The 25,495-nt window shown below is 40.2% G+C and overlaps 1 protein-coding gene across 1 annotated transcript in view; it reads left to right on the forward strand.

Moving 5' to 3' along the window:
* The window catches only part of GRIK1 (glutamate ionotropic receptor kainate type subunit 1), a 176,112-nt gene extending 153,059 nt beyond the window's left edge, over nucleotides 1-23,053 (forward strand). The window contains 4 exon segments of the mRNA XM_033011249.2: nucleotides 1,913-2,130; nucleotides 7,278-7,503; nucleotides 11,890-12,140; nucleotides 22,563-23,053. Of these exon segments, the coding sequence (XP_032867140.2) occupies nucleotides 1,913-2,130; nucleotides 7,278-7,503; nucleotides 11,890-12,140; nucleotides 22,563-22,718 (851 nt within the window). The 3' untranslated portion in view covers nucleotides 22,719-23,053.
* The last annotated feature ends 2,442 nt before the right edge of the window (nucleotides 23,054-25,495 follow it).

Raw genomic sequence — 25,495 nt, forward strand, 5'->3', positions numbered from 1 at the left:
GTATTCCACTGCTTTTTCACAAACAACTTTTTGCTAGAGGGAATCACAGGAGGTTTGGCATCTCAGCCCACAAATTCAGCACACAGGACTTCTCCGCCTACTCTCTTGTGTTGCCGTAAGGCTGTGCTGGCAGATCTCATGGTTGCTCATTAAGATATCTGGAAGGTATCTGGCTATTATGCATTACTGAGACATATATGTCAGAGCTAGGTATTGCATCTAAGTGTAGAAATTATATTTGTATAGCTGTCTAAGCTTTAAAGAAATAATACCTTCAGGATGACCTGAATCAGCACTCCTAGAAGCCAGATTTTGCAGATCAACCTCAGCTTAAAAATAAACACACACTTTTCCTGAGAGCAACAACACAAAAAAAGAAAAAGATTACATTGTATATATATATAAAAAAAAAATCTAATCTGAAAAGCAAGAAAGTACAACAGACCCTAAACATAAACCCAAATAGAGCTACAGCTCTTGAGTACATTTTGACTCGAAAACTTCAAGTGAGAGTTTTTGCATTTGGACTGTTGGCTTAATTTGAAATCCAGGCAGCACGAGGGCTGCACTGGGCTGCACGGGAAGATCATCTGCTCTTGCAGTTTGGCAATTCTGTCAACCTGCTCAAACCCTTGGGCTATGCTTAGCTTTGACCTTTAAGATACATGTCTATATATTTACAAAGCTAAGTTAAATCTGTTTGCTGGTTGTTTGGAAAGTTTTTACCCTTTCAGTCTTTTCCCCAAAAGTCACATTTGGAGTTTTTGCAAAATCTGAAAATATTCTCTGTAACATTTTTTAAATTCTTACAGAAATCACTAAATAGCTGGGGAGAAACAGTATGTCAACATGTTTTTCCAGTAATAGAAATATGTTTGTCACATCAAAAGCTTTACGTGCTGATATCTTCATTCACAGGCACTTAAGTACTTTCTTAATTCCATCCTTCATCAACCAAATAATTATGAAAAGGCTTAACTTTGAATCAGAAGTATTCAAGTAGCTAAGTTCTTTGCTGAACCAGATCTTTGAATCCCACGTAATAAGCTAAGTGCAGTGGGGACACTTCTAGAAAAAAACAGCACAAAACTTGCATCAGAATGCTTAGAAATATGTGTACTTGTGTGGCTTATAATACAGTTTAACTGAGCTGTTTAGAAGCAGTTTCAGTGCACTTAACACCCACACGTGCTATTCTATGGGGTTTTATGACAATGGCAGATCACTTTCATATTTGTCATGTAACATGCAGGCAGATCTGCTAAAACCTTTTCAGCAATAATGAATGTTAAATACACTGTCCAAAGCTTTGCATTGCCCTGTAGATCCAAAGGATGCATCCACTCACCCTCTGAATTTTTGAATGTAAACCACACATTTGCAATAAGATGTGTTCTGGGTTTCGAGCTAAGGTTCACATGGGCTGATGAGTTCACTGGAACCATTTTGATTGTCCTGTTCCTGCTTAAGTATGTTGTTAGGATGCACAAGTCAGGTTTCTCTTGTAAGCTATTTCTGCCAGGTAGCTTGTAAGCAGAACAGCATTCTGCTGAAGAGCTCCAGTTAAAAAATTGATTATAGTATACTGGCAATAAGGGATTCAGGAAATGGACAAATATACTAGTATAGCTTGCTGGGGATGTAAGAGGTTAACATCACAATGAGCATTAGCTCAGAGACATAATGGGGTTTAGACCCAAGGATAATTCCATTTGTCATGTATCATGGCATACATCCCCTTCACAGTGTGTTACCATTATAAATGTTAGCTGTGCATCTGTGAGATTATTGTTTAAATCATTTTATCATACTGCAGCTCATAAAAGCATTCTGTGTCTAAAAAGTCTGTGGTATCAGGAAAGGCATCTTTCAGCATCATTTTAATATGGTTGTTTTGATGATATTGTAACAGGATCAGAGCTGATGCCCAAAGCTCTTTCTACCAGAATAGTTGGAGGAATATGGTGGTTTTTCACCTTAATCATAATCTCATCCTATACTGCCAACCTGGCTGCCTTCCTGACGGTGGAGAGGATGGAATCCCCCATTGATTCGGCAGATGATTTGGCAAAGCAAACCAAGATAGAGTATGGGGCTGTTAGAGACGGATCTACGATGACCTTCTTCAAGGTAAGATGGCATCAGTCAGCTCTGTACAGTCGGACTGACCCATGGCCCTCCAGCGATAAATGGTGAGATGGAATCACAACATCTGAGTGGATTAGCGTAATAGGTAAATATGTCGTTTGCCCAAATCCATGGAGGATCCTTCAGCAATATTAGTGTAGAAGATGGGAGATTTTCACTAAAGGCATATGGAGAAACAATCTGATGCTGTGTGGCTGTGAGGGGCAAACCCATGCCTTTGATGGGAGGATCTGAAGGGAACTAGGGCATGGACCTGGGGACATTCTCCTCCAGGCTGCTTCTTGGGTGGGATCTCAGCTTCTTCCAGCTACTTGGCTAAGATCACTTCTGAAGGTCACGTTTGCACTGCAGTAATACTTCAGGCAGTAAAAATGCAAGTCTGTTTGTTGCTTTTTTAAAATGGTCCATGGTCAATATTACACAGACTATTAATATACAGGCCACATACACACATGAACACATCTGTAAGTAAAAGATCATTTTCTGTGGCTAATTGCTTTGTAGATAACTGCATTCCTTTTATTATTTTTTTTCCACTATTATTATTAATTACATACAAAATGGGTTAATCTCATAAAATGTCAATGTAAAAGCCAACAAGCTATAAATATAGGATATATGCACAAAAATCCTGTGACAATTAGAATTAATTAGGAGCTTCATCAGTAGCCTCAGCAGGGAAGTTAAGCACTGAAGGAACCAGGATCATGATTTTCACTGTAGCATCTAAGAATGATGATAGTCAAATATGCAGTGCCTTTGAAGAGGATGAGACACTGTGGGGAAACAACATGTGGGGCAAAATAACACTCGTGCCACGCACAAGCTCTCTCCCCTGTTGCTCCAGCCCAAGCCCCCTGCCCTGCTTTAGTGACAAGCCCACATGCTTCCACATGAGGCAAAATGCTTACACACAAAAGGGATCTTGGCTAAAGTATTTGAGTCATCTCTCAAAACAAATAATGCTCATCAAGGGTGTTTCAATCATGTAATAAATGTGATGGTAGGCTATCCCTGATGGAGCTGTCAAGGGTGAACTGCCCTTGTTATGGCTTTCCTGTGTGGCCAAGTAGAAATGGTTCAGTGCTGAAAGAAATGCACAAACTACAGTATTTTTCAGAGCCTCGTTATAGTCAGTTCTTGAAATGATGAGCTGACATTTCCATTAAGCTGTGCTGGGAAACCCATCTGGATATATTCCTAGAAATGGCGTAAGGTGAGTACCATACTCTCATTGGGAATATAAGGCAGGAGGAAGCAGCGGTGCCACCTCCTGAAGGACTCTGGGAAACTCCCTTGGTCTGGGAGCTCTTCACTGCCCACAGTCAGTCACTGCCATTACTATTCTGAAGTCAAATTCAGCACCAGAGAGAAAACTTTAAAACTTCAAAACCTACTGCTTCCATATTTTTTTTTCTAGGAAATAGCTTCTAAATTTCAGCATGAGAAGTTCAGAACAAATTTCTAGAGCTCTTTCCAACTTTACACTGATTTTTTTGCACTGCTAATACCCAAGATTAACATTTGTAGGCTTAAATGAATGTAGGCCTTAAAAAAAATCCAGACAAGGTGATTAAATATTTATATGCTATAGATGCTAGCTTACTTGTGCATGAGATATATGTGTACACAAACAGAAATGAAAGGACACTCGTTTTTGTACAGAATGGATTCTCCAGCAGAGTGAAGGTGACATAGTGAAAGATGCATGAAAAATACGATTTATCACACTTCTAAACCAGTGAGACACACAAAGTGTTATATAAAAGGTGTTGTTATTTTTATTACAGAAACCCTTCAAGATCCTCACAAGATTAGGATTTCCTTATGCTGTCCAAAACTTAAAAGAAAAGAATCACGGAGTAGGTCTCTGTACAATAAATATGTTAGATACTTATGTATGCAAAAGGAAGACTGTGTGCTCTGTAAGGGCATGACTTTGCCTCCCTTGGACTGTAAAATACTGTGTATACTTCTTAAGCTAAGTAAGTGTGCACAAACGTACACACCCCCACACCCACCAGTGAGAGAACTGGGAATTAGGGGAAGCCAGGAGTAAGGGATTCTGGGCAGCAGTTACTCCCCTTCCTGCGCTGCACATGCATTACAGTATAGTTTAAGAAAAAGCACCTTTACCGTAATGATTCTAGAGAAGACACTTGAAATAACTTTGTCTCATTTTGGGGAGCTGTGAAGTCCTGACAGTTTCCCCCAGGCTGCCCCATGCCATGACGGACTCTGGGAACACCCCAACACCCAGGAGTACCCCCTGACAGCCACGCCCCTGCGATTTGAAGGCTGGAGGAGCTGAGCTGGGGTGAAAGGTGCTTTTCACATTGGGCAGCCTGTGCTGCAGAGACAGTCCTACCACCTGGGAGTGCCGATGTGATGGGGACAAGGAGAGGGGAAGGAGGAATCTGCACCACCAGGTGCAACAAGCAGTAAAAATGTCCTGCGGCAGGGTAGCACAGGGCTGGGTTGCACTGAGGCAGGGTCGTTACTCCAAGTGCTTCCTGTGTTGCAAGAAAAGCAGACTCTTTCAGACCAACATTTTTTAAAGCAAAACCATGACACTCCAGGTGTTCCTCTCTATGGAGGAGAGAGGAACAAGAGAGTGCTTGTCATGTAGGACATGAGATGCAAAGACCAGATGAGTCTGATTTTCAGGACTATAAGAGACACACATGGCAAAAGTATGTCTGAAGACATCAAGTGCAGAAAAAGATCTTGGCGTGAAGCAAACTCTGAAGAGCTTTGGTTTAGGACTTTGTGCTTAAAGTAGCAGCAGGAAGCCCCTGACAGGTGGTATTACACAGTGTGCCTACTGGATGGGATGCAGTTTGGGAGCCATATGGGAAAAGCAAGGTACTTTCACTGCTTTTCTGAACACTCTGTGCATTTATTCAAATTTATATCACTTTTTATTCAGTCTTGTTTATAATACATATACTAACAGTAGTGTTTTCTCACTAATTTTGAATGCCTTACACTAGTACCCCTGTTGTCATAGTGTCCCCAGAAAAACTATTACTAAAGAGGCAATATTTTCAGGATAGTTTTTGCAGTGACTAGCCTTTCTAGCCAGGTAGTAGGGGGAATGAAAACAAAAGCAATTGAAATTGTTTATGGGTAAGAATGGAGCTCTGACTTTGAAGGAACCTCAAAGTCATCCTCCTCCCTGACCAGATCTGGCCATATCAGATCTGTCTATAACAGTTTAAAATACCCAGAAAACAGGGCCTGGACAGTTAAGAAGTGCTCCAGTGAGGGGATGTGGTTCTAGGCAGGTGAGCCAGGAGGATCTCAGGCAGCATTCACCATCCGTGTACATGTCCAAATAGGGGAAAAGTCTAACTGAAGGCAAGATATTTCACACCCGCAAATTGTGAGACACACATATTTCTCCGGACTGCTATCCTGCTCTGTTTCCAACACATCTATAAATCTTCCGTTGATTTCTTGACCCTCTGTGATAATAGATCTTAATCTCATGTTGCATCTCTTCCCAGCTCCTACTTTCTGATGTACAGACATGTTTCCACTGAAATCAATGAGAATTCAAAAGAATTTGGCATATGATCTATCCTGAAAAAAATGGGATTTGGCAACTCGAGAAGCTAAGATCTTCCTTTCAAACTTGTCTGAATAAGGAATACATCCTTCCAGTAAATTAAATATCAGACTCAATCTCCTGCACAAGTTTATCAGTTTCAAAAAATACTCCCAGCTGAGCAGTAAAAATGGTTTCTACTAGTAAAGAGCCACTTAACCATCTTCAAAGTTTAGTGGTATCCTGTGGCTTACCAAACTTAGGTGTAATTTAGGTGACATTCACAGGTATTGAATTTACAGGTGAAACATTAACATTTAAAGCTCAAAGAACCAGAAAATCAGCTTCTTACAGGAATCCTCCAGACACCAGTGTTTCATAAGCATATATGGTCTCTACACAGTGAGACTAAAATCAGCTATGATGGCTACAGGACCCATGAAGGAAGTGAGGATATACTGCCCCAGAACTGCGGGAACATAAATGGGTGGATGACTTTCAACTCATATTTACATGAAAAAGTTGGTTTGTGTGTGTCTGGCTTATGCTAGGCTGCAGCACAGAGTAGTCTGGCAATGGCTGGTTTCACCATCTTGAGATAAAATCTTTTCTTTGATAGTTTCTAATGGTCCAGCTGTCTGTAGGTCTACCCTGATATCCAAAAGTGACATTGTGTGCTCAATGCTGCTTGAGAGCATACAAGGAAGAGAGATGCTTAATCATGTTAGTACTGTGCGAGTGCTTGAAGGTTTTTTGGTTAGTAAGTAGCACATCTTGAGGGTAGCAGGCTCAAGGGTCCAGCATGCCCCTGAGCAGGTTCAGTTTTTCTTTTCATATCCTCCACCAAGGGGGCATGGGGACTGCCTTTCTCTGCAGGGTGCCTGGGTCCTTCACAGGGTCCCACAGCATGGGGAAGTGAGCGGGGAGGAAGGGATGTTCCACATTGTACGGAGGTGGCTGGGGCTTCTGGCATCCCTCCTCCCTGGGCAGCTGGGTGTTGGCACAAGACACATACACACTCCTCCTGGGAAACTCCCTCTTAACTTCAGTGGGAGAAGGACAAGTCCTTAAGTCTGATTGCAATGGAAAGAAGAAAACAGAGGTTTGCTTAGAAGCTGATATGGGTTTGTTTGTCAAGCTTTATTCTTGAAGTACATGATTCCTAGGCATGTGACACCAATACAAAAGAGCCAGTACTTTATTCATCATCAGGCTTTTGGAATAGTGTGTTTGCCCTGACGGGCTGAAGCAATGCTCCTGAGTGCAGCAGTATGCAGCTGCACTACTTTAGCTGGGTACTGTGCTGTAATCCATGTAACGGCATTAGCCCAAGAAACTTTCGAGCACTTCACAGTCGTGCCAGTAATGAAGTGCCTGGCACTGCAAAGGAAGTGAAAAAAGAGATTCCTCAGCATAAAGCACAGTAAGAGAGAATGGCTGTGGGAAGGAAAACCCTCCTACTGATTCTCTTTCAATCAAGATAAGCTGTTGACATTGGTCACAACAAAAGGCTGAGGAATATTTTACAACTGTAGTTTGGGTGCAGGTGTGATGCTGTGCCCTCATTTTCCCTCCTTAGAAATCCAAAATATCAACATACGAGAAGATGTGGGCACTCATGAGCAGCAGGCAGCAGACGGCGCTGGTGAAGAACAATGAGGAGGGAATCCAGCGTGTGCTCACAACGGACTATGCGCTGCTAATGGAGTCGACCAGCATAGAGTACGTGACTCAGAGAAACTGCAATCTCACCCAGATTGGGGGGCTCATCGATTCGAAGGGCTACGGCGTGGGAACCCCTATTGGTAAGATGCTTTCCAGCACAGGTGTTGTGGAGCTCACCCAGCAGTGTCCACTTCAGAAGTTCAGATGGCCATCTGAATCATGTCCTAGTCTTTTAGAAACCTTTCTCACTGAAACAGACCCTAGGAGCCTCCTTTTAGGCAAAGTATCTACTCTTGCCCTGCTCATTTGCAAGCAGTCTCTGCAAGCAAGAGGGAACTTAGCAGTGCAGGCAGTGCTGCAGAATGAGGTCGAGTGACCTGCTTGCCTTCTGGAGCACCCCACTCGTAGCAAACCGGGTATCCTCTGTGCGGCTCGAGGTGCAAGTTGCTCTACTGAAATTCATTTTAGTTTGAGAGATCAGGTAATGCCTCTGGGAAAATGGAAATGAGCAGGATAAATGTTATTCCCACATATCCATCCCAAAGAAAGCTGCATGAAAGGAGACGAATCTCTGATCTATTTCGTGACCTCAGAGCAACACATAAGAACAGTGAGAAGCAATTGCAAGGTTCTGCACCTGCATCAGGGATTTCAGTGTTTTGAGCTAAGCAGAATCTTAAGATTTCCAATCTCTGTGAACTATTTCCTATAGACCTTTTTTAATACATTCAATGTCTTTTTCAAGATTCTCTAATTGTACAGAATTAGAAAACATGTCAGCTTTTTGTGCTGTCTTCTTGTGAATAATTGGCACTGGGCAGCTAGATCTTTTTCCTGTATAATAGACATTTCCACACTGCTCACATATGCATTCACCATGCCACACTCAGCTAATATCTATGCCATTGTATTGCCTTCAGGGGAATTATTCAAGGCAATATCAGTTTACACAAATATAACAGGTGAAGTATTTGGTCCATTGGTTACTTAGTAGAGCAGATATAAATAAGGGAGAAACCACTGCACTTTGAACTGTGATTCTCCATGATACTTCGTACCTCAGACAGATTGTCTTACAGAAAATATTTTAAGTATATTTTTCCATTGGCTATGTGAGAACAACCTTCTCACCCTGAGGAAAATGATACAAAAGCTAAAATCCTGAATGAAGACAAATGTATGGAAGAAGTTTCATTGCAGTTATAAAGCTGCCACACTTTAAACCAAGAACAATGAAGGGGTAATTGGAACAGATGGTAATCCTCAGAGAGTACATCCATCGGAAATACAGCTGTGAAATAAATTTATAAGATGTTTCTTGTATGATAAATGTGCCTTAATTTTTTTCTTAAGGAAAACCAGCAGGATTCAGGGGAATAGATATCTCCAAGCACTGTGGAATAATTCAGTACAATCAGACATCTTAAATTTTTTAAAGATTGATTTCATAAACAAGATAAGCCATGGAGTTCCTTCCACTATTCAGATGGACCGCAGAGGCTTTGTTATTTTTCTCATAGCATTCAAGACTATTGATTGCAGAAGTTGTATGGAAAAAAAAAAAAAAAAAAAAGATTCCTCACCAAAGTTTCAGCAAGTTTTAACTGGTCTGCATTTGCTCCTTCAGGAGAATGCACAACCACACGGCTAGGGTTTGCAGAAGCAAAAGTATGCTTTGCACTCCAAAATTTCTATTGAATGAACTGAATAGCATCACCATTTGTCTCCCAAAGAAACAGGAAGAAGAATTTTTGAAAGTTCTTCTATAAAACCAGGAAATGTACTGTTTTATTTATCAGAGCAATTTCTGCAAGTAAAAAACTGCAGATATAGGCTGTCTTCCTACTTCTTTGTGCTGAGTTAGGTTAAAGGATGTTTAGGCATATCAGCAAACATTTCCATTTATGTTTATTATGGAGCCGATGGGTCACAAAGAGGATGGTTTTCATCAGATCCTTTCCTTGGCAAAGACCATTACTAATGAAAAATCTGCAGCAATGGTTGGTGGTGAACTTAATGCACTCTGAAAGTACTGCTGTAGCAAAAGCACTTCTAAGCAAAACCTGTGTGAAATGTTACCCTGGGAGGAATATGGATGAAGAAAGCAACATTATTATAGGCATCAAGACAGGTATTAATTCCAGCATCACTGCCAGTGCTGGTGCTAGTAATTCTAACACTAAAACTATTACCAGCTACTTGGGAGTCTGCTAAGAAGGTAGATATATGCATTTCTTGGCCTTAGAGGTAGGCTGCTAATAGCTCAGAGGCCATAAATGATATGCTGAATATTCAGAGAGGTGTTGAGATGGATTTGTTTGAGGTTTTAGTGCTCACCAATAAAGCATCACCAATCCGACACTTCAGGTACACTTGACAAACTTTAAAAGCACGTGTAGAAATATAGATGTACCTGTTACCCCTCAAGATGAGTTGTGATAATCCTGCTGGCAACATAAACATCACAAGAAAGAATGAACATTCCCACAAATCCTGCATTGTGGCTCTGGCTGCTTCACTTTACCTAACAGCTATATCCTTTCAGACAAGGGAAAATAGATGAGGCCTACAATCTAACAGACTCCATCTATCAGGGTGACAAACCTCTCCTAAGGTAGAAACAATTCTGCTCTTCTGAGAGGCGCTGCTGTTTTCAGTGGTAATAATTCTTTTCTGTGTGTGAAGACAGCTTTGAAGGTGTTTCTCTTTTGCTTTCTGTTGCGCTTATTTTTGGTTCTTTAATACCATGCATAGAAATCATCTATTCTTACAGAAGGCGTATTTTCCTTTTGAAGCTGGCTACCTCAGGCAGTGGCTGCTGATTGCTGGCTTCCCAGATGGACTTTGTATAATCTGACACATGTCTTCTGGCATCTGTGGTCACAGCATGTCCTTGTGCTGGCACTAAGATACACTGAAAAATAGCTGAGTATTGGCACAACAAATGAAGAACTGCAATGTTTTTCACACTGATTCTCCTCAGACAGTACTGTGGGCTAAAAGAAATGGAAAGCAGAGAGGGGGACTTGTATTCATGGTATAATTATTTTTAATAATGTCCATCAAGGCAATATAGAACAAAAACTTAGGCTGTGAGGCCAAATTTCCAAGGCTATTTAGATGCATAGAGACAGAAGTGTGTTTAATGAGATTTTTCTTACGTGTCCGTGTCTATGCGTACGAGGCTATCACTGACATTCTGGCACATGTTCTGCCTTTAAAGTTTGTTTACCTTGATTGGACTGAGAATTGCAACTGCACTAAATTGCGGCAAAATGTGACTTTTGGTGAAATTGCATCTTAAGAAAATAGTCTTCTTCATGTGCTAAAGGAGAGGAAAGGATGGATGGCAGTTAGCTACATGGACAAAGGACTAGTGATACTGTATTCCAGCCCAGACATGCTTCCAACTGTAGGAAGTCCAACATGGCAGGATTTGGGGGCACATATAAAAGCCTTTAGAGCCAAACAGCCTTTCTTGTAACCTTCTCCTGCTCGCTATCATAAAATCATTGCCCTCAAAAGAAAAGTCACTCTCACAACACCAAAATCAACTTCCACTTGTCTATCATAATTAATAACATGATTGCTGCTATTATTGTTGATAACTTCAGCTTCTGGCAACATGGGAAAAGATAATTGGTAGCAATTTCCTTTAACCAGGCATTGCTCCAGAAGTGGGGTGAGGGGCAAGCCTCTCCCTTGTCCCCCTTTAGGGCTATAGACTTGTGCTTCTGCAACAGCACAATTTGCCTGAAGGGACTTACAGGTGGCAGAGATATTGGAAGATGGAGAGCCAGAGCAGAGTGTGTGAGAGGCAAACCTAAACAGATTGAACTGCCCAACATGACCCTGCTATTTGCCAGGTACTGTATAGGTCCATGAATGCTGCTGAGCCTGAAAACACATCATTTAGCAAGCTGTTGGCCTGCAAATAAAAAGTATGAAATAGTTTTTATTTTCAGCTTGCAGTGTTAATATTGTTGTAAGTCATAGAAAAAAAGACTCGACCACCTTGCGTTCTTATAAGCTGTAAGGTAGCTGGAGTTGTGGACTTATGCAGGTATAAATGAGAAGAGAATGTATCTGACTGACTGTGGGCTTTCCTTAGACAGCTACTCATTTTACATGCAGTAGGAAAAATAAACAGATGTTGAAGTAAATGGAAGAGATGCAAAGCAGAAAGTCTCAAAGGATGCTCAAAGCAATATTCAAACATGATATGAAGGAATTACTTCACAAGAAAACCCACTATCAAGGCTTAAATAAACCTCAGTAGGAGACCCTAGAAATTATAATAAATTCTTAAACAAATAACCACACCAAAGGAGCTTTCCAGTCCCCAGGGCAGACACCAACAGATAGTCCTCTTTCCCATTCCAGCTGAAGAGAAACCCAGAATTTCTAGGTGGAATAATCAATCCTGTAATAGGGGAGCACTTTTGCTTCAGACAGCAGCAGCTTGCTGCCTTTCTGCCTTCACTTTGCTGCAAAGAGCACTGACGGGTCTTACTCTCACCTCGCAGGGTCCCCTTACAGAGACAAGATCACCATCGCCATCCTCCAGCTCCAGGAAGAGGGAAAGCTGCACATGATGAAGGAAAAGTGGTGGCGAGGCAATGGCTGCCCCGAGGAGGACAGCAAAGAAGCCAGTGCTCTCGGGGTGGAGAATATTGGGGGCATCTTCATAGTGCTTGCTGCAGGGCTTGTTCTTTCGGTGTTCGTAGCCATTGGTGAATTTATATATAAATCAAGGAAGAACACTGATATTGAGCAGGTGAGTCATCCATTTCCAGCTTGCTTATGTTTCTGGGAGGCTGAGATTTGTGGATGTGGTGGTGACTGCATTATATGTCTCTTTGCTGGAGTTCAGATTTTGTATGGCTGAAGGCTCACCATGCGTTTCTGGCACTAAAGACAAATAATTTATTAATAAGAACAGGGAAGTACCTCACCCACAGTCCAATTAGTGCTGCTTAGTAGGGCAATGCAGAATAAGAGCAATTAACTTCTCTAACAGTTTCTGCTTGATCTTTAAGACTTCAAAGATAAATTATATTGGAAAGCAACAAAACACAACTGGATTTTTTTTATATATATAACATTAGCATCAGCCCTTTGAGTAACAACAGGAATATATTTCCAAATCCCCAAGTGCAATTTTTCTCTTGCTCTAGAAAGCATTTTTTGCACAGCCAGGGATTTACACACTGTGCTGAAGCATGCACTTCAAAGCAGGGAGACCTACTGAAAGGTGATGGATGCCACAGTAAAGTAAGATTATGGAGCCAAAGAAATTCTGGTGATGGCTCCACTGAAGCGTAATGAGCAATTTGAAAGGGCAGAGGGAAAACAAAGGAAATGCTGTGTATAAATCATGCCTCGAGTATTACCGCAGTTTGTGAGATAGAATCAATCATTAAAATAGAGTGTAAACACTCGTTTACTGAACCACCAGCCGCCGTAAAAGAAACAAGGCACGAGCAGCAACTTGGAGTCTATTCTTGAAGTTGTCTGCCCACCTTCTTACTCTGGCTGCCTTCCCTGGTGCCAGTTTGGTTCTGGCCATGTCCCAGAACCTGATGTGGCCCTGTTTCGCTCAACTACTATAGCTGCTCTGATCCTCTTCACTTCAACAGGACTTACCATAGGGGTAGGGGTCACATTGCACTGCAGGATGCAGTCTTGGTGACTGCCCCTGATGCAGTCATCAAGAGGCAGGCTCATATCACCCGACTTCAGGTTTCTAGACATGAGGTGTCTTCTTCAAAGTGAGTTGTTTAAGCTCACATTTCACTTTTAGAAGGGAAAGGCAGGAGCTTTTCCATGGGCAATTCATCCTCCTCATCCAGGGTGTAATCCTGAAAGGCTGATGACTTAAATGCCAGAAATGACTGTTGAGAAAAATAACCTTAACATAGGCAGCAGGGATGAGAGAAAGAAGGGGAACAGTTTGAACTCAGTCTCAGAGGTGCAGTTTACACTGCATACAGCAGTGGTGCTGGGATGTGAGGGGGATTGGCACTTGAGTACAAACAAGCAGCCAGGGCTGAGGGCCGTGAGAGGACAACATCTGATTTTGGATAGGATAGATCACCAGTGTCTCCTTGCTGCTGGTAAGGGATCACCGTAAGCTAAAGCTACATATATGCCTGCAGTTCAGAGAGCTAAAAGGAAGTAAGCTGAACCGTACCATGCATGCATCTTCATTTTCCAGATGGCACTTGGTGTTGTTTTCGGTCCATGACACCTAATGCCAGTGTCAGTGGACTTGTTCTTCACAGTATCCTGCAGGATGTGGTCAGCTCCTGACCATGCAGACATCTCCCCATGTGCCTGAGCATGCCCTCATTAAAGGCGGTGGCACTGTCTATGAACAACAGACACAGCTCATGTGGAGCAATTTTCCAGGCCATAATAATCAAAGTGCCCCTGCTTTGGAATAAGTCAGAGATAAAGGATTAATGTATTTTGCACATATTGCAGCTTTATGATTAGGACTTTAACCCTACATAACAGTTTTATCACAAAGTGCATAAAGTATGTATCGATACCTTTGTCTCAGGAGATCTTTCATTCAAATATGTTTTGGAGAACAGTTGCAGCTAATTAAAATGTTTAGTAAAAATGCTAATACAGTGCAGAGTATCCTGGAAATTCTTCAAGAGTCTGGGGAAGGCAATGTATTCCTGAAGTCATAATTAAAGTAGACCTAAAGCTTTACATCATGAGGGAGTGTTAATTTACTTAGCAATATGTTGGGTGAATAACATAGTATTCAGGGATACATACATACATATACCATTCCTGAAACTGTACTTCTATTTCACAGCAATGGATTGCTTATTATAGGCAGTCTCTTAATAATTAAAATCTTTAAGTGAGTTAATGTGACAACATCATATTTATTTTCCAGAAGTAATTTTAGAGAAAGTAGAATACCAGCTATTCCAGTGTTACTTCCTGATTCTTCTTTTTGTTTTATTTTTATTCTGGTAAAATAAAAAGCTTAGATGGAAAATGCTATACAGTGTATATTATCACCAAACTAATCCAAAGCATGAGCTGAATACAATCTATGACTTTTCTGTTTCCATAAATTGAATCTCTTTTGATTTAAATAGCTTTTGATCATATTCTCATGTTCGTTTTTAATTTTACTTCTTTCATTTATTTATTGTCTCCATTTTTCTTTTCATGCATGCAAGGCCTTTTGTTTCTTTTATGGACTACAGTGTAAGCAAACCCATCCATCCAACTCCACTTCTGGCACCACCTTGTCTACGGAGTTAGACTGTGGCAAGTTAATCCGAGAGGAGCGAGGGATTCGAACACAGTCCTCAATTCACACTGTATAGTCAGGAAAGAAAAAAGGTGTGTCCAATGGAAAGCACTAAACTTAAACAGTGCACATAATGGCAAAAGTTGTGCTCACCAACACGTGGTTAATGACTTCAAAGTGCCTCTTGCTTCAGCAGGAGATAAGCTTATCTAACACAAATTGTCAAAGTCCTGGAAATTTGGGCAGTTTAAATGCATATCGGAGAAAATAATTACATCTACAGCAAAGAGTGAGTGCAATAGACTATAGTAGATTTTAAGAATTACCACAGTCTCTATGTACAATTGTCATCTTGTCATTTCATGGGGTAATTCACCTTTTTCAGGTAAGAAAAATTATTTACCTCCTTTTCATCTCCTACCAAACCTGAGTAAACCAATGGCAGTCTCATTACTAAAAGCATGGAGAAATATTTTGCTTTTTCTCTGCTGAAGCATTCAGCAAGTGGGCCAGTCAGTTCTTTATAAACCTCAGAAAATAACCTGCAGGGCTTCATTAACTTTCTGAACCCCTAATATAAGCAGCCAGAGATTTTTAGCTGGCATATCTTATTCCCAGTGTCAATATTTAATGAATTTTAATTCATCCATTTAAAATTCATTTGCCAAAGCCTCCAAGTAACTATCATAGCACAAAATCATATCTATCAGTTAAATTTTATGCCATGTAACCATTAACATTTAAGAACATATTCAACAACAACACCCTCAGGCACCCCCAGTATATACCTTTCACAGAATAACTCCGTTGACTTGGCTTGAGCAATTCGTGATGTTCATTATTGTAAGGCTTTGTAACATAGAAAACTCCTTTATGGCAAAATCAGGATATCAATTCATATCAAACAGTAAAGCCTTGGCATTGCTTTGCATACTGAAACACACAAGGAGATTTTTGTGTAGGAGGTTGGTACTGGATGCTTTTTATACCCTGGAAGGGTAATGGTTTGATTTCCTCCAGTCCTCAGCTAGTCTGGGGATGGACAGGGCAGGACACAATGGACTGGATCTGTTGTTGCCACCAAAAAACATATGACAACAATTTGAGATACATAAAATGTACAGAGATGCCAGCTCATAGGATGCCATGAACCGTGTCAAACAACCATGTTTTCAAAACCTGATTACCTTTTATCTGTATTTCATTATATGCCAGCTTACCACCAGTTTCACCAATTCATTTCCTACCCCTCAGAACTACTTTATGTTTTCTTACCTGCTGTAGTTCCTCCTCATCAAACAAGTTAACGATCTGTTATATTGAGGGGCCATTTCTGGACACTACTGCAATTAGAAAACTTGTTCGAGTGGATGCCTTCACACTCAATCGCTGAAGTGCTGTGGTGAAGCTCTGTTCTCCTCTTGAATTGTTTCTCTACTACCTGGCTCCTGAGAAAAGCCAGAGCATGCAGTGACCTGTGTTTTCCTTCTGTTCACATTACAGTTTTTAGTCAACGTTATTCTGGCAGTAGGCTTAAGTATTTTTTGTGACAAAGATGTACTGCTCATAGCTGGGCTATACCAATTCTTCTCGGCCGGTGCTCATCAACGTATGTGAGTGTTTGTACTCCACTCCAGACGCTGCAAGAAATTGTCTTGCTCAAAATGGCATTTTAACTTATTTGAATAGGGACTTGAAAGCTTCGGTTCTTCATAAAATGAGCCTTCTTACCAGTAAAGACCTGAATGAGATCTTCTGTATCCCTGATTTAAGAAAGCACTTCTGTTTGCAGTTTTCCAGTAGAAGAGACTTAAAACTAATTAAATTCAGCTTCTCTCAACTCTCAGAGGAGAAAGAAAATTCCTAATGTGTTTATCTCCATCACTGCTCTACACAAGAAATACTCCGTGTTGCAGCTTCAATCAGTTTTCTAATCGCTTTTTAGATGAATGCAGAATCCAGAAATTTTCTGTCACTTTTGGGGTAAACATTTTCATATCTGTCAAGGAAACATCCACGTTGTTAGTAACAGTCATCATTTCCCTTTGTCTAGCTGTCCCTACAGACATTGTCTTGCCCATGGGAATTACAAAGCAGCTCCTCCTTTCCCTAGCAGAGCTTCATACCTAGCTACAAAATGTCATTTAAAAGCCTTACTTGCTCCTTAGCATCTATGCCAGCAGCCGAGGCAGTGAAGAGCCAGCATACCACCTGAGTGCTAACGAATCTATGCTTGTAAAGGCGGTTTTTACAAGGTTTGCCATGGCTGCAGGAAAAGGCAGGTGCCCTCAGATTAATGGCAAGGTTCAAGGAAGGCACAGCCCATAACGTCTCCTATGAAGCGCATGGCACCTGCATAGACATAACAGGCTTCAAGAAGTAGTGTTAAAACATTCAAAGATTTTCTGCTTATCAGCCAGCACTCTAAGATTCTATGACCGCTATACTTTGAAATTTGGCCACAAAAAAATACTTCCTAAAAAAAGTATTCCTAATTTGCAGCCTTGCAGCTGCATCCAGGATCCAATAACCAAACTGGATCCTTTCTCAGGTGTGTGGCTGCACAGGGACCTTGCTGTGCACTCAGCACAGAGCCAACAACTCTGCCTGTGATGGATGAGCCACAACAGACTCCATCAGTTCTGGCACTGCAGCACCAGTAAAGCATAGCCAGAGCTATCTGGGAAGAAAAATGGCTATAAACATACCCTTATGTGATTTTGTATTAATATTTGTTTTGATGTTGTTGCATTTTACTCAGAACTCCCAAAATATTCAAATTAATAAGTGTTTGCAAAAAATGGCATGTGATATGATACACAGAAGCCACTTACCACTGAAAGCAAAGGGGCTGTGAATAAACGAGTCCCAACCCATTGCCAGGTTTATTTGACTGGGGGTCAGTATGTCTGCCTTTATTTAGTGTCAGTTCCTGCCCTCATCAAACAGTCTTCAAACCAATTAGGCAAAGGTGCAGGGAGAAGGAGAGAGAAAGGACGAGAAGAATGAGAGGAACAAAGGCAATACAATCACCATTTGAAAGAGCCAGGAGGAGGATGGATTGACAACACACCTGCACCACAGAACTAGACCAAGCACAGCAATAATGCTTTCCGCAACTAGATTGATATTTCCTCAAAGTACTGCCACAGTATCGTGTGCTTGTGCCATCTCTCGGATCAAAGCCTTAAAGCTTCACATCTTCAGCTCTTTGGAAAAAAAAAAGGAGGAGGAGAAGGGGGAGAAGGAAGAAATCCCCTCTTTCAGTGAGTTTCCTGCAAAATAGAATTTTTTGTGAAGTTGCCAGGTCTGCAGATTGTCCCTCTTCAACAAACATCAGCCTGAGCCCCTCCATTTTCAGGCCATAACCCCACCTCCAAAGATGACTGGCCATCTGTGCCTTCACTGAGCAGTCCCATCTGAGACTAGCAAGGAGTTTTACTGATTTTTTTTTCTTGTAAACAGGAAACTGAGGAAGAGAAATCCATGGATTATTGTCATACTGTTTTGACAGTCACTGTTCAATAGACTCTGACAGTTTAAAATACTTAATTTAGTGATCTCCTCCTGTAATTAGCCATCAGTGACAGCATATTCAAACAGATTCTTAATGTGTCGCAACAGCAGTTTGCTCACTAGCAGAAACTATTTTGGATATTTTTCCTTCAGTGCATTAGGCACAAACAAATCACTTTTCTTTCAGCAGAAGACATATCAGTGTCTCAGCTATGGGTCCTCCACAGTGATGAGGGCACTACAGAAGAAGAATCCAGACTTCTACATTTCCTCTTCTGTGCCTGAGCTGGTCAGGTATTCTTCCAGAATAAAATCTGGCCCACATACTTTGATTTTCTTAGTTTGCCATTTTCCAACACAGCGCACTAGGTTTGTTTTTGTTTTTCTGTTTGTTTGTTTGGGTTTTTTTTTTCTTTTGTTATTTGAATGCTTTTGCAAGATATTAATAAAATCCAATTGAAAAATCTTGTCCCCAGTGGTATCCCAGCAGTATAAGCAGCAGTTCGATAAATCCTGACTATAGATTATTTTTTTTCCAGTTTTGTTTCCATTGTATTTTATGTTATTTTTAAAATTCTGAATCTATAATTATCCTAAAGCTCAGCACAGTGTTCTGTTATGGGAGTGTAAAGAAGGATTTGGGATCTTCATGACCAAGCTTTTATAGCCTGCTGAAATGACCAAAGGGCAGAGTCTCACATCACAAGGACGGCAAAATCTATTCTGTTTTTAAGGGATGACATTTCCTTTTAGCCTCTCATGCCATGTCCTGCAGCATTTTGACATTGCTAGGATGAGAAATTTAAGCTGACTAAAAGCAAAATGTTAAACTTACAACTCTGTTGTTAAATCTTTTGCTCTGTGCCTACTATGCTTTCATTCTTGGCAAGACCTCAAAAGTGGACTTAATAGCATGTAAAAAAATAGCTTTTTGAAGAAACCCTTTCAATCTGGCTACCTGGATATGATACTAAAAGAACAGTATATTACCCTTTTAAATGGAATTTTAACACCACCATCGCTTTTTTAAAGTCTACTGTAATTATGCTGCCGACATGGCGCTGTTCAGAGGGCTGTCTTGGGAGTCCCCACTGAACGTGTTCCTGTAATTCCTAGACCTTTCTGGCTGAGTTTGTACTCACTCTGTACCACAGTTTTCTACTGCTTGAGAAGTTCAGGGAAATTCCAGTTTTCAGACATCTGTTCAGTTTCCTAATTGCACGCACAAGCTTGGAGATAAATAGGACTTTAAGCAATGCTTCCTGGGGCTCAAAAGAAAGTTCATGTGTAACTGTCCTTCTGAATGATTAACCAAACCCCTGAAAGTTCAAAACATCATCTCAAATTGCTCTTTTCGACCATCTGAAGCTCTGTATGAAGGGAGAGGGGCAGAGAAAGCCCTGTGTCTCTAAGGTTTTTAATGCTCTTTGCCACCTCCAGCTGGTTTTCTCAAAGGGGGTAGGATCTCAGACACAGGAAGATGCACAAAATTGATCAGTCATAACCATTGGAATATCTTTGAAGGATCAGTCCAGGGTCTTAAATCTACATTAATTCACAGCTTCAGGTTGACAAAACTCATGCCAATGGTGTTTTAAGTCCCTTGAAACTAAGTGTAATGTAACTGCAAAACTGCTTTTGTGCTTTTACAAAGCCAGGAGCAGGAGCCACAAGATGCAAGACCCAGGAAGCTATCCCTGTAAACCCTCCTCCTGTCTCTCTAGGATGGCCGAGGCCATTCCCATGTCTGTTAAGTGTGTGTGGTTCGTCCTCTCTCATGGGTAATCAACCCACTGGGGCCTTGCACTGCCAGCATGGGATAGGAGAGAGCCTCGATAAGGCAGAGCCATGTCAGATTTTGCATGGCCTACTTCCATACTTCATTGGGTGGATAAATGTGGTTGGTTTACAGAAAAGATCATAAACAAGAACAGTAATGTCTTTATTTTCAATTTTATATGTAACTGCTATTGATGAACAATTAGGCAAAAGTTTAATTCTTAGAGAGGACCTAAACATGAAAGCCATTTCTAAGAATAGCTTGAAGTCTTTCTGATAATATTTATTTTAAAATTCAGAGCAGAGTTGGAAGTGGAGCTAGTGGGTACTTCACAAATGTAGCCAGATATTAAAAACATTGCATATTTAATATTAGCAATATGTTTTAAATATCTTTCTGCAGATGTAAAATGATCTTCATGGAACTACTTTGTTGATATGAAACCAAAAGACATTATGATAATTGCACAATCTGAATAATACGAATCGGTTTGGAAAATTAAAATACAAGCCTATTAACAAGTCAGTAAAATGTACTATTTCATCTGCAGAAGTCATCCCTGTATGCACATTGCAAAGACTGGTGGCTATTATTAAATACGCACATAACATATAGGTTAGTAAGAACAACAGGGAAGGAAAATAAAAATAAACCTGGTCAATCCTACAAACGGTTAATGCGATCCTTTCTTAATTTGCCATGGAGCTCTGTAATAACTTTGTAATCTAGATTTTGAAAGCTCAGTTAAAAGTGAGGTAGTATGGAGAAATTATAGATGCTAAGTCAGCCACTTAGAGCATAAAGTTTTATTAGTTTGTAAATAAGTGGTGCTACTCTCTGAAAAAGCCTGAAGCAATATAGAAATAGTGTCTGTGGTAGAATAATGCCTGCTTCACTCACTGCTTCTAGAGGGCATGGGGCTGTAGCAGACACCTTTGACTCTTAACTCCAGTAATGTTGGAATTCCTATATTACATTGTCAAAGGGGATATTTAAATGATAATTGCACCAGCAAATTCCTGGCTATTACCAGACAGTAATTTGAAAAATAAAGCAGTACATTGCCTGGACCTATGTCTATTACGTTTTGGGGCTGGCATGAATTAATAGTAGTTTAATTTATGTATACTAAAGAGCATCAGATGAACAAAAATAAAGCATCTCCAAGAAAGAGCATATCAAACTTCAGATTTAACATATTATGGGATCTTAGTCTGTGTACAGCCCATCCCACAAATGGACATGATGACATATGCAAGATCATACACATTTAATATACACACACTTGCTGATGCACTGATGTCTTGAGCTCATTTGCAGAACCAAGGTTACACACGTTATAGGGAAGAGAAACTCACACTGGAGAGGAAGAAGCCCAGTGTCTGGGATTCCTTCCTCTGGGTTTCCTTTGCTACCTTAAAGAAATTATTTAGCCTTGATCCATGTTACCCTCATACTCTTATTTGGCATTTGAAAATATTCCTCTAGAATAGCTGGCTACTAGGAAAGTTTGGGTTTTCTCATTTTTGAATAATATATCTGTGTTTACTTTTTTTAGCCCTGTATAACTAAGGTCACTATTGGATCATTACTGGTTAAGTACTGAACATTGCTTACCGTGCATTGGTATCACTCTAGAATACAAATTTGTATTTGATACAGAAAACCATGTCTGTGTGATGTTGCTGTCATTTTACAAGAACTGTAGTTTTAACCAGTTGTTTTAAACCAGTTCTAGAAAAAGTTTGGTAGAAAGGATTTATTCAAATTGATGAAGGTGAAGTGGTTTGTTTCACACTGCTACCATCACTTCATTTTATATATAAATAATCTATGTATATATATTTGCATGGAACAATTTTTTTTACATTGATAGGTATTTCTACTTAAAGCCTCTTAGGGGTTTTTTTGTGTTATATGTAATTATTCCAGCTGTAGATTTTAAATGATGTTTCTGCTTACCCAAAATGTCTTTGTTAATGTTGTATTGGTGGGAAGAAAAAGGATTTTTTCTTTCCTTCTAAAGTATTCAGCTGCTTTATTCTTGTGATAATTTTCTCCTTTCTTCAACACACAATATTTGAAACAGATTCTTTCCAAAGAAAGATGATTATTGAGGACTATGCTATATTTTAGAAATGTCTGTTAATCTTGTGAGGGAAAAATAACTAAACCACAAAGAAATCTTCAAAAAGGGTGTTCATTGTTTTTTCTAGTATACCTATTTCCTTGTGTCTAAGGTACATGTGTTTTAAAAAAGAAGATCTTTTTTCTTTTAAGGTCAGGAGAAAATTCACCTACTGAAGAAAGGTAAGTTTTATGATATGAAGTCATGAAAACATCGCAAATACATCGGTGTAGAATTTCAGAAACATTCATAATCAGCTAAAGTTAAATTGGATTCAGTGGAAGCCAAGTTAAGCAAAAAACATGGCTTATACAGACTCACCTGTTATACCTTAGGGGCTTATTGAAAGCTGGCAGAACTCAGCACAGAAGCTTTCTGAGCCCACCAGTAAGAGCTCAGGTCCTTGCTTCTGAAAGCCACCATTTGTGAAAGGGGTATGGTCGATCTCTGCCTTTGGTGAGAAGTGTCTAACGCCATTTCCGTCTTCCACCAGTGTCTTTCTTTCAATGCGATAATGGAGGAGCTTGGAATTTCACTCAAGCATCAGAAGAAGTTAAAGAAGAGGTCGAGAACTAAGGGGAAATCTTCTTTCACAAGTATCCTTACTTGTCACCAGCGGCGGACACTGAGGAAAGAAACCATAGCGTGAGCAAGAGAGATCCCTTTGAGGAAATATCAGGAACAGAAAACAAAACAAAAATATTGCTGCCTACAAATTGATTGTGGTGGGATTTCTGAAATATAGACATTTACCTTGTTCTTCAGAAATTCTCTGTGGTTTCTTTTTTTAAACTAGAGGTACAACAGTTTAAATGCTCACATAGACTGATGTACTACTAATCATCTGGGAAGTGTCTCACTATTTCTTTGGAGATGGATTTGTATGCTCACCTGTTTTGCATCTCTCTTTCCTTCCCCATGCATTGCTGTATATGCTTTCTAAATAAACGAATAAACAAGAGACAGGGTTCTTTTTTCCAATAACCTGGGAGTGGAACTTTTTTTTCCTTTTGAAGAAAAGATTGCAGTTCTACTGAGCACACTTGTTTAGAAATCAGGACCCAGACAACCAGAGCAAAAATTCATAAAATTAACTCATAAGCAATGTCTACAAAAATGTATTAAATACAAAGGTATCCAACATAAGTTATTTTTATTTTCTCTGATACTGTAAGGAACACTCTTTGGGTTCTTTCTCTGTGAGAAACTTGTTTTTCCTTATATTTTCTCTTTTTCAGCTTTTTTCTTTTTTTTTTTTTTTTTAAAAAAAAAAGCATAATTATTAGGTAATGCCATGGCTCCAGGTGCTAGCTGTTCAAAAAGAAAAACCAAAATCACACAAGTAATGAGCAGTGAACAGGGGAAGGCAACACTGACGTCGTCACCCTGCTGTACCCTCCAGCTCCTGATAGCAATAAACCAATTCTTGACTTCAAAATGAAAATCCCTTAGAAATTAGGGCCAAGAATATTCAGTCTTGTCCACAAAGATAACAACATCTGACAGGTATACAGCCAATGCTTGGGAATTGAAACCTTTTCTTGCAGCTACTGCGGGCACCAGCAAAACATTTTAACAGTGAAGGAAAAATTAAGTCTTTTTTGTGAAGAAACCCCTGTCCGAAGAATAGTGATAGATTATAGCAGCAGATCCCCCAAAAAACTGTACCTTTATATTGCAATGAGGTGAAACACATTTATATTTATTGCTGTGTTGTCTCTGTGTTTAATTCTGTTGTTCCTGGGGCTTTTATTGGTGCCAGCTGGTTAGCTCTGAGGATGCCTGTGACAGGAAATGGGTGAAACGCAGGCACATCCACACCTGGGGGGGTGAGGGTGGGTGTGGGAGATGGGTGCCCCTTGTGCTCAGTGCCTGGGAGCTGTACCCTTGCTTTCCTATATGCCAGGTTATATATATATATATATATATGTATATATATGTATATATATGTATATATATGTATATATATGTATATACATATATATGTATATACATATATATGTATATATATACATATATATATATGTATACATACATATATATACACACACTATGTAGACCTGGTCTGTCCAGGGTTATCCCAGCACTGTGACCAACTCTAATCCTAAGGCGAGGCTGGAAAAAGGGAACCAGATGACTGGAGCCAGTGATTCCTTTTCTGCACAGCACATAGAACTGGGCAAGCCTGGGTTGTAGCAATGGTACTTGCTTCAGCTTGTGGCAATGTTCATTACCCAGGTGCTTCAATGAAGTGTTATGTTTTACTGTCCTTATATTCCCCCAGGGAACTTAGTGCTTACCATTGATTACCTTTCTCTTGTATTCACAGACATTTCCTCTGCAAAAGTAGAAAGTAATGTGAAAGCCTTTGAGTGCAGAAATCTCCCCTCCACCCTGACCTCACACCATCTCTCCCTGCATCCCAATGTGAACTTTTTATGCTATACTGCATGGCAAGGTCAATCTTCAATGAATGGTATTGTTTACAAAAGCCCGGCTTCAGAAGTGATATATTTTGATATTATTATAGACTAGAAAATGCCTCAGTTCATTCAGCCTTTCTACAGGGGTCAAGTTTTCTAAACCTCTCACCATTACCACTGTTTTTCCCAAGGCTTTCTGTAATTATTCCTCATCCTTCTCAAAACACAGTGCCCAAAGCTAGATCTTTTCCACCCATGTTGAGTTGGGCAGAAAAACATCTTCTGTGTCTTGAAGGCCATTCTGCTCACACCATTGTGAAAACATCACCTTGCCTGAATTTGGTAAGGTGGGTAACCCCTTCATAACACAGACAATAACAATTTCAGTCTGAGTTTAGGGATGTCACCATGCATCAAATGTTGCACGTTTTTGTGGTGTTTGTTGTTGGTTTGTTTTTTTTTTTTTTTTTCTGAACTGTTTCTCCAGTTTGTCAAGATCAGTTTGTCCCTAGCCATGCTGGGTGCCTGAACCAGCTTGGTGGTACCTGCAAATTCAGCAAAAGCACTCACTAGAAACCATTCATAAAGGAGACACAGATGGTGGACAGACCCCTCTAGATCCCCCCAGTTTTGACAGTGAAGCTCTGAGAGTTCATAGGACAGTTAGTAGCACTTTCAGCTACCATACAATATATGTCATCTGGCCCATTGTCCTGACTGCTAATGAAAATGTCATGAGGACAGGACCAGAGGCTTATTAAGGACCCTTTCCCTCACCCAGGGCCAGTTAAGCTGTTAAAGAAGGAAATTCATCAGATTAACAAGACCTGGTTTTGACAGATTCATATTAACTCTTGTTCATTTCCTACAAATTACTTACAAAATAGTTATTTCATGCAACTGTTTGACAGGTAACTGAAGTTAAGCTGGCCATCCCAAAACTCCCTGGATTCCTCTTTTCTGTCCTTTGAAGATAGAAATTATTATTGCTGTTTTCCAGCAT

This window comes from Tyto alba, unplaced genomic scaffold (genome assembly GCF_018691265.1).
Source record: "Tyto alba isolate M040663 unplaced genomic scaffold, T.alba_DEE_v4.0 Super-Scaffold_14, whole genome shotgun sequence".
Taxonomy (NCBI): domain Eukaryota; kingdom Metazoa; phylum Chordata; class Aves; order Strigiformes; family Tytonidae; genus Tyto; species Tyto alba.